Source organism: Lissotriton helveticus, chromosome 1_1, assembly GCF_964261635.1.
Source record: "Lissotriton helveticus chromosome 1_1, aLisHel1.1, whole genome shotgun sequence".
NCBI lineage: Eukaryota > Metazoa > Chordata > Amphibia > Caudata > Salamandridae > Lissotriton > Lissotriton helveticus.
In genome coordinates, this window is record NC_136057.1 from 1,485,308,905 (window position 1) to 1,485,318,210 (window position 9,306).

The 9,306-nt window shown below is 48.8% G+C and overlaps 1 protein-coding gene across 1 annotated transcript in view; it reads right to left on the reverse strand.

The window, feature by feature from the left end:
• Window positions 1-1,382, reverse strand: part of LOC144828364 (uncharacterized) — a 219,813-nt gene extending 218,431 nt beyond the window's left edge. Inside the window, exon 1 of the mRNA XM_078686480.1 lies at window positions 698-1,382. Coding sequence (XP_078542606.1) covers window positions 698-1,233 — 536 coding nt within the window. The 5' untranslated portion in view covers window positions 1,234-1,382. The remainder of the gene's footprint in view (window positions 1-697) is intronic.
• Window positions 1,383-9,306: the final 7,924 nt, after the last annotated feature.

Here is a 9,306-nt window from a genome sequence, read left to right on the forward strand (position 1 = left end):
TCAGTCCTGCTGCCCCCGTACCTCTCCCAGGACCCTCCCTTCTGTTTCAGGTTGTCGCTGTAAGTGCAGCTTAGTGAGAATGCCAGAGAGAGTGAGACTATGAGAATGAGCGAATGAGAGAGAATGTGAGCGAGTGAATGTAAGTGGGTATGAGTGAATGTGCGTCGGCCTGCTAAGCTGCTACTCTGCCACTGGCCCTGGCGTACTGGAGTTAATTTGTAGCTTACAGAGGCCCCCATGGGCAATGATGGTGTCTTCCTCATGCAGTAGCACGGTATCTCCACACAGACCCTCACTCTGCTTCAGTTTGCTCCTCTTCCCCCTCTTTTCTGGGCCATCCACCCCAGTCCCTACCAGGCCCTCACCTCTGCTTCAGTTTGCGCCTCTCCCCCTCTCTTCTCTGGGTCGTCCACCTGTCCTCCCACCCTGGGCCCCACCAGGCCCTCACCTCTGCTTCAGTTTGCTCCTCTCCCCTTCTCTTCTGTGGGTCATCCACCTGTCCTCCCACCCTGGGCCCCACCAGGCCCTCACCTCTGCTTCAGTTTGCTCCTCTCCCCTTCTCTTCTGTGGGTCATCCACCTGTCCTCCCACCCTGGGCCCCACCAGGCCCTCACCTCTGCTTCAGTTTGCTCCTCTCCCCTTCTCTTCTGTGGGTCATCCACCTGTCCTCCCACCCTGGGCCCCACCAGGCCCTCACCTCTGCTTCAGATTGTTCCTCTCCATCAGCACACAGTTCAGCTCCTTGGTCTTCTGGTCTAGCTTCTCCTGCAGCTTCTTGAGGTGTCGCTGGAAGAGGTTAGTGGTGCCCTGGGATTTCAAGGTCTTCACTTGGTTGAGCTCCCCCCTCAGCTCGGTGTTATTCAGCTCCAGACTACGCACCTTCTCGATGAAGGAAGCGAAGCGCTCGTTGAGCTTCTGCAGGTCGCTCCTGTCACTGTAGCCCCTGCTCAGCATCCTACGGTTGCCCTCCATGACGTCTCCTTCACTGGGGTATGACCACGCCATCGGGGCGCTGGCACTGCCCCAGGACGTTGAAAGTTGGGGGGCCTCGACCGGCATAGGGCTGTTCAGCAGCTCGCAGGACAACCCAAGTACCAAGGGGAAGGAGCTGGTAGCAGTCCTGCGGCCATCAAAGTTGCCCATGGTGTAGCCAATGATGGGAGGACCAGCCACATGCTGAGAGGATAATGCACCTGGATGGAAAGGTGAATAGACCGATTGTCGAAAGGACATGGTGCTTGTTGGTTGGTTCAACAGTTGGGTCTTCGAACTGTTGCACTGTCGCCTTGTCCACTAATCAGAAGTTGCACTGATAGGCTGAGGCGATACCAAGAATAGCTTCTGAAGGTCCGAGTTCCTTTGTTCAATGTAGTGGAAAACCATGAGTGTTTGCTTCTCTTCAAGCAAAGCAATGCCTCTTATACCGCGTCACACCCACTTTCTTGCATACCTAATGCATCATAAACCACTCCTTGCCATCATCTTGGTTTCAGGCATGACAGTATGGCCACTCCGCCCAGCGCCCAGGGCAGTGAATCCTATTTTTCATATCAGCATCCTCCTTCTTTTGCACGAAGGCAAAGAAAGCCACTTCAACCAGCTCAGGGAGGGGCACCAAAGTCTTTATTTACTAGTTTCCGTGATTTGCTGAGCACCACAAAATCTAAAAAGATGCCGCTGTAGCGTCAAAAATACAGCAAATGCTGGAGAGTGGAAATTCAATTTCTCCTCAGAGGAAATAAGATACTGTCGCGCACGCAGTTCGGGGGCGTTCCATTCCCCTTTCAACTTTTTGACGATTTCCAGGATGGGAAAGGGTCAGAAATGTGTTTGTAAATGCCATAAAACCCAGGTTTGCGAAAATGTGCAAACTCTAAAATCAAACTTATCGCTGTCCCTCCCACTTCCCAACCACTGCATGTAGTTTACTGCTGTATAATTGAAGCAGTCGTGGGATAAAGTTATGGAAACCATTTACACCTGCCCGGTATTTTTGCTTGGACAGACATAAATGGAGCTATTTTCATCTATAAACAAAGGTTTACAGTTAATGGCTTTATGAGTCAGACCTTAACTGTATAGTGTGCCTTCTAGTAATATAACTGTACAATCCAAGCCAATAATTACACAGACAGTAGTGAGTTGCATTGATGCGTACTGTGAGGAACTACCTTACCACATAAACAACTTCAATGACCATAATGCACTGTAAGCTGAGTCTTTGAGCTACTAAGCCACGAACAGCCTGCAATTGTAATTTCAAAGTATAGTTAGTAGTGCATCATCCACATTGCAATCGAACACCACATTGTATTCTGCAGTACTATATACACAGCGCTTCGTACCCCTGCTAGGGGCCATAAAGCATTCTGATTTGCACCAGAGTCTTGGGTGCATGGTTGAAAAGTATGTTGGTTTTACCTTGATCTGCATGGGAGGTGTTGGGCTAAGTGTGCGCAGTTTGTATTCGATAAGTGCGCGTGAAGAGTGAAGGTTTAGATGCAAGTGCACGAGCTGATACTTTACTTCTTTGGGGTGGCCTGCATGATACAGTGGGAGCCACCACTATGTTAGATCAAAGGTTACACGCATGATATACTGTATGAGTCTAAGCAGCTGTGCAGGGACTCTGTCGGCTGTCCGTGGTCCACGAAGGGGACCCGCCAAAGAGGGCGGTCGCCTTATTTCCACATGAGGGCACACGAGTCAGTCCAGTTTTTAGGGAACCACTAAGGGTCTGCGTGCCTTGTCACTTCTGGTAAGAGGTGGGCGGGGGATGCAGTATAAGTGCTTCCCACCACCCATTTGGCGGCCTCTTTGTAGCTGCCCGTTATGCCGTTTGGACGCCTGCCGAGACCGCCGGGAGCTGCTTACGCGGTGAGCCAGCCCCCCCCCCCCCCCCTCCGTCCACATTACAGGGGCAGCAGTCCCCAGGGGATCTAGCCCGGCCATCGCTGAGGCTGCTGCCCGCCTGAGGGCGAGGGGGGGGGGGGGGTTGGGCAGCTCCCGGTGGGCACTGGCCAGCATCCTGGGCCACTCAGCCAAGTCGCACAGCCCTGGGCAGGACCCAGCTCTGTGCCGGCCTGGGGTGAGCCGGGGGCAAGAGGGCCAGTGAGTGCAGCTAGGCTCCCGCTTCAGAGCGGCGTGGGGGCAGGAGCACATATCGCGGTTTTGGGGGTGGAGTACCTTTGGTCAGCTAGGGCCCTTGCTGCCTGTTTCCATGGGGCCCCGGTCCACTATCTTGGGAGCGATGCTTGCCTCCCCGCAGTTGCACGGTCATGGCAGCCGCGCTATTCCGGGGCCGATGGCCCATGCAGGCTTGCTTGCTGCGTGGGGGGGCATCCGCATGGTTTACCTCGGTGCTGCACCACTTTGAGGCTGGGTGGGCACCAGGGCCGTGGCCCACGCTGGCACACTGCCGGGAGGCCAAGCAGCTCTTAGATGCTGGATCAGTGGCTCTAGCTTCAGAGGCGTGGACTCTCCCCGCGGCTGTCGTTCACCATCGTCTGGCACGCCGCTGTGCTCCCTAGTCGTCCTACTCCGTGATATGCGGAGTCATTTCTATCCACATCCCTCCTTCGGTCGTGGCTCCGGTCTCTCTACCAGGGAGCCTGATTCGGGTGGAGTGGGGGCGAGAGGGTGCGCCGCCCAGGTCAAACAGGATTACTGTAGAAGCCATCCCAGAGTGATTGGATGATCATCCAACTACTCTAGACGTCATTTTCACATCATCAGACATCATCAAGCTCTTGAAGTCATCAGCAGAGCTTAGAAAAGTGAACCTGATGATTTGAGAATGACTTGAAAACGAGTATCTGATGACTCCACAAGATGTGATTGTTCCTGATGATCAGGGGATGAGCAGTCGAATGCGTCTGAAGATGAGATTGTTCCTGAGGATTTGAGGATGCTTTGAAGATGACTATCTGATTACTTCATAGGCCCTCGCAAAATTAAACAGGCCCTGATTATTTGAGGAGGGCTTACTTTTTACTTCAAGAGCCTTTCTCTGTTTTGGTTTCATTTTTCTTACAAAAATAAGCCTTATTGATAATTTCAGAATTATTTGTTGATTAGTGAACAATGAACACCATTTAGCTATTTCACAAATGTTCATGTACATACAAATAAATGGTGCTTCATACAAATAAGTTCTTTACACACCAGTAAGTAGAATGTAGTATGCTGCCTTCAGGGCCGGACTGGCCGTAGCTGGCTCCGGGCGTTACCCCGCGGGCTGGAAGGGTGGGGGGCGGTTTTGGACCGGTGGGGGCTGTTTTGTGAACAGGGGGCCTATTTTGCAGCAGTGCTGCAATATTGGCCCCTTATAAAGCAACAACAGCAGTGCTTCCCTCCCGCACCCCATTCCCGCCCTCCCCCTCACCAATGGGCGGTCCGACTTAATTAACAGGGCCGGTTTGCATACCAAGTCCGGACCTGGCTGCCTTCCTGGAAGTAGGTATTTAATATTAACATTGCACATGTATAACTAGGCAATCTTATGGGCAGTCTCTCTACCCTAACTTTCACTTTGCCTTCTTTATCTGGCCTATCTATGGTCTTATTTATTTTCACCAGCAGCCTCATTCCTGAGTTCATTTACCATTATAAAAGGTTTTCTCTTCTGGAGTGCAGTGTTTTGCAGCTTCAAATTAAGTGAAAGAATGTTGAGCATCTGGCATCGCAATGCTGTTTCTTTAGCTGAAATACTTTACTTTTGCACGGTATTGCATAGTATATACCAGTTTGTTTGCAAACTTCCCATAAGAAATATGTGCACACACCTAGAATTATTTTTTTTATGTGCAGGTGCGGGAGAGCGTAGGGTCTTGCCTCGAATTTCTCTCCTTTTGGAACAATCTTAGTATATCCATTCCAGATTTTTTCTTTGCATTTTGGTACTTGTAGTTCAGTGTATAAAACTCCGACCTATTAGCACCAGAATAGAAAGAACAAATCTTAACTAAATGAAAGTCTAGATCCTGTTTTATGGGATGTGAAAATCTCAGAGCTCTAAAATGCAGTTTTTTTTGTGCAGATTTATACAACGCAAACCCGACCCGAGCACCAGTAACGTTCACTTCATGGGAGGGTATACCTTCCCCAGAATCACAGCAGCGTCATTGCCGAGACCGCTCCAAAGTCGGCAGATCTGGCCGTAAGGCCACAACCTCTCCCATTGCTAAGTAATAATGCACACATGGTGCACTAGTTGACTCCTGAGCAGAGCAAATTAGGTAGCTTTTTTTGGTTTGTTACATTAGGGAAGAAGCAGCCTCAGAAAGATCCGATTGTGCTACAGAAGGACCCCCACAATACACACTCCGTATTGCTGTGGGCTGGCACCGCTTTACATTAGCGGATAAATACTTTGTTATCCGATAACTGTGGCCAGATTACAGAGAGCGCTGTGGCTCAGAGGGACACAAGTGTTTGATTACCATGGTGCATTAGAGTGCTGCAAGGTGTTGGTAGGTTGGAGCAGCAGATTACTCGCTGCACACTTCAAAGTACCGGGCGACCCACTGCCTGTCACTGCAATCACGTCAAACGGAGGTGCAGGCAGCACATTGACTGGCACCGAATCGTGAATACCTTTCCTCAGCTCGTGCTTGTTAGCCACTCCACCCCCCACATTTGAAGCTACGCATAATAATTAGCAGGTTTAGGATGCCAGGCTGACAATGAATTGCAGATTTATTTATTTATTTATTTATATTCTTATAACGCGCCTGAATCAGCCCCGAAGGGATATCTCCGCGCGTGGCTCCTGAGTAAGAGGGATAGATCATATTAGGGGAATGACAGAGGAAAAGATCAAATTAACCAGAAGTAAATAGGAAAGTTTTTAATTCCTTCCTAAAAGAGAAAAGATTGGAAATTTGTCTCAGCTGTGTAGGTAGAGAGTTCCACAGCAGGGGGCCTTTTAGGGAAGGTGCTCGACCTCCCTGTCTAGCTCTGGTAACTTTTGGTATGTGTAGCAGCATAGTGTTGCTGGATCGCAGAGCACGTCCGGGAGAGTAAAGGAAAAAAATGTCTTTTAAATATTTAGGACCAGACCCATAGATACACTTGTGCATAATGCAGCAGAGTTTAAAACTCACCCTCTGTCGCACTGGAAGCCAGTGAAGGTGGCAGAGGAGGGGACGGGAAGGGGTACGAGGGGGAGCATTCAGGATGAGTCTTGCCGCGGTGTTCTGCACCACCTGCAGTCTGCGTAGTTGTTCATGGTTGGCGGAGCTAAGGAGACTGTTGCAGTAGTCTACCCGCCCAAGAATTAGAGCCTGTACCAGCGTTTTCCTATGGATGTTCGGTAGGAAAGGGAAGATACGCCGTAAGAGACCAATTGTGCGGAAACACGTTCCCGCAACCTGACTGACATGATCTTTCATAATCAGATTTTGGTCCAGTCGTACCCCCAAATTTTTGATGGTCTGTTTAGGCGATGGGACAGGTCCTAACTCAAGTGGCCACCAATCCGGCGACCATAGCAGGGTGGCCCCTCCAAACAACATGACCTCTGTTTTGGTCACATTGCACTGGAGGAAGTTCTGGGCCATCCAACCAGCTACCGCCCTCATGCCATTTTGAAAGGATTGCATGACTGCAGGTGTGATGGTTTGAAAGGGAAACAACAGCTGAGTATCGTCAGCGTAGGAAATTGGTGAGAACCCATAAGATCTAATAATCTCGGCCAGAGGGGCCACATACACGTTAAATAACGTAGGGCTCAAGCATGAGCCCTGTGGCACACCTTTGGTAAGCTTCCTGCAGACAGATTTATGGGGGCCTAATTTGACACCCTGTTGTCTGCCTTCAAGAAAGCTTTCAAGCCATGCAAGAGCGGTCCCCCTTACTCCCGCTCCCTTCAGACGGTCGAGAAGAATTTCATGCGACACCGTATCGAAGGCAGCGGATAAGTCCAATAGCACCAGAATCACTGAGCTCCCCCTGTCCAGTGACATTCTGATGTTATCTGTCACTGACAGGAGGGCTGATTCGGTGCTATGGTTGGGCCTAAAACCAGATTGCGAGTGGTCTAGGCCACCCGCTGCCTCGATGTAATTCGACAGGTGTGCATTTACATGCTTCTCGACCATCTTGCTGTAATATGGCAGAAGGGAGATGGGACGGAGGTTGGAAAGTTCCGTCCACGGGAGAGCCGCATTCTTGCGAATAGGGTTCACCACTGCAATTTTCCATTCAGTTGGAACTTTCCCCTCTTTGAGAGACTGGTTAATTACATCCTGAATGTAGGGAGCTAACAGGGTAGGAAGGGAAGTTAAGATTTTAACGGGGATGAGATCATCCGGTGAACCAGATTTTATTTGGGTCATTATGGTGTGGAGTTCATCAATGTTAACAGGAGGAAATGTGGTTAATGTAAGGTTGGCATTTCTGCTGGGGGAGGAAACATTCATAGTGGCACTATTTAGTTGGGATACTAGAAGTTTTTCATGGATGGTCTCTATTTTGTTTTCAAAATATAATGAGACTTCATCACATAGACTTTGTGAAAAGTCATCAGGGCTTATGCAAGCCACAGGTTTTACAAATGTTTCCAGAATCCTATACAATTCTTTCGGAGAATTTCCGGCTTCCACGAGCTGTTGGGCAATATTATTTTTGCGTGCAGCTTTGATGTGTTTATAGTAATTGGTTTGAGCTGCTCGATGTGCCTTATTGTTCTCCTCCGTATGTGATCGCCGCCATCTCTTTTCTATCCTCCTACATTCTTGTTTCTCTTTCCTGAGAGCCTCAGTGTACCATTTTTCTTGTTTGGCCACAGGTAGTTGTCTAAAAGTTTTCAAAGGGGCGATTTTGTCTATGGCCACAGTTAGAGAATGCTGAAACATAGTTAACTTATGTTCTACATCCTCAGTATCTCTGATCTCAGGTTTTTTCCACACCTTTTCTAGCGACTCTAGCGTAAGTTTCTGCCACTGTCTACGTATAGTGGGAGGTAAAAAAGTCTTCTGAGGACCATTGTTAACTTTAAAAATAGTAAAGTGTAATAAAAAGTGATCTGACCAGTTGACTTTAGTGGGTTTGTAACACAAAATATTATCAAAATTAGTGTATATCAAATCAATACAGTGTCCACCTTCATGAGTGGGATCCTGATTCCTTTGTGTAAGACCAATGGTAGCCATATCAATAAACAAACCATTAGTCCCAATGGAATCAGGTTGGTCAGTATGAATATTAAAATCTCCGAGGAGAAGAAAGTCTTCGTTGGCCCGTATATAGGGGCCTAACATCTCTAAGAGAGATGTGGAGAAGCTGGGACATGAAGAAGGTGGTCTATAAACAAGAGCACCTTTGCTGGTCTTTCTGTTAGGGAGGGTAATTCTAAAGATCATGATTTCCATTTCCTTGCTGCATTGTTTATCTAAAATGTCTAGTTTAAGAGAATCTTTATAGATTATAGCGATGCCACCGCCAGTTTTATCAAGGCGGTCAGAATGTTGAAGTTTGTAACCCATAGGCACTCCTACATTAATGGCAGATACCGTATGTGGCTTTAGCCAAGTTTCCGTAATGAAACAGAGATCTGGGGTCAAAGAGTGTATTAGGTCCCAGATCTCAATTTGGTGCTTGGGCATCGAACGAACATTAATAAGAATGCAATGCAAATCATGTGGTGACTTAATTAGTTCTTGGGAATCAGGAAATTGCATCGAAGAAAAATGACATTTTTTGCATGAGAATGGACCTCCAAAACACGGTCTATTATTCTCTGGATAGCATGGGGAGGAGAATTGCCTTAATGTTTTCAGCTGCAAAGCCTCATACCTGATATGGATGTTAGCACTAAGAGCCGGCATGATGTAAAATTACCGCCCCGGCGCCCCGTCCTGTCGCGGACGGGCGCAGACGGGCAGCTCTTTGGCTGGTCTTCGGCTGTGATGAGGCTGCGCGCAAACGCTGCGCGCTTCCTGTGAGGCGATGGCTAAATAGCCCCAGTTGAGACCTAGAGCGCTAACCGCTCCCGGAAGTGCCTGGCCCTCACCTGTCCGCCCTCCGCACAACGGTAATGAATTACCGAGTCGGACCGAGGCGGGCAGGCACAGGAATCGAGACCAGCACTCCGGATCAGTTTAAAATAAGTATTAAACAATTGTGAGCTGTGCACTCTAAAATCGTGCACACGAGTATTTTAAAAGCAAGTTGTGTTAAAAAGCGCTTGTTTGGCAAATGCGCTCTATCTGTCCCAAAATTGATTCTGCCCTCTTGATTCAGCAAGCCAGCGAGCCAGCTAGCGGTGTGCAGACACTGCCACTGTCTTTCCACCACTTTCTGAGT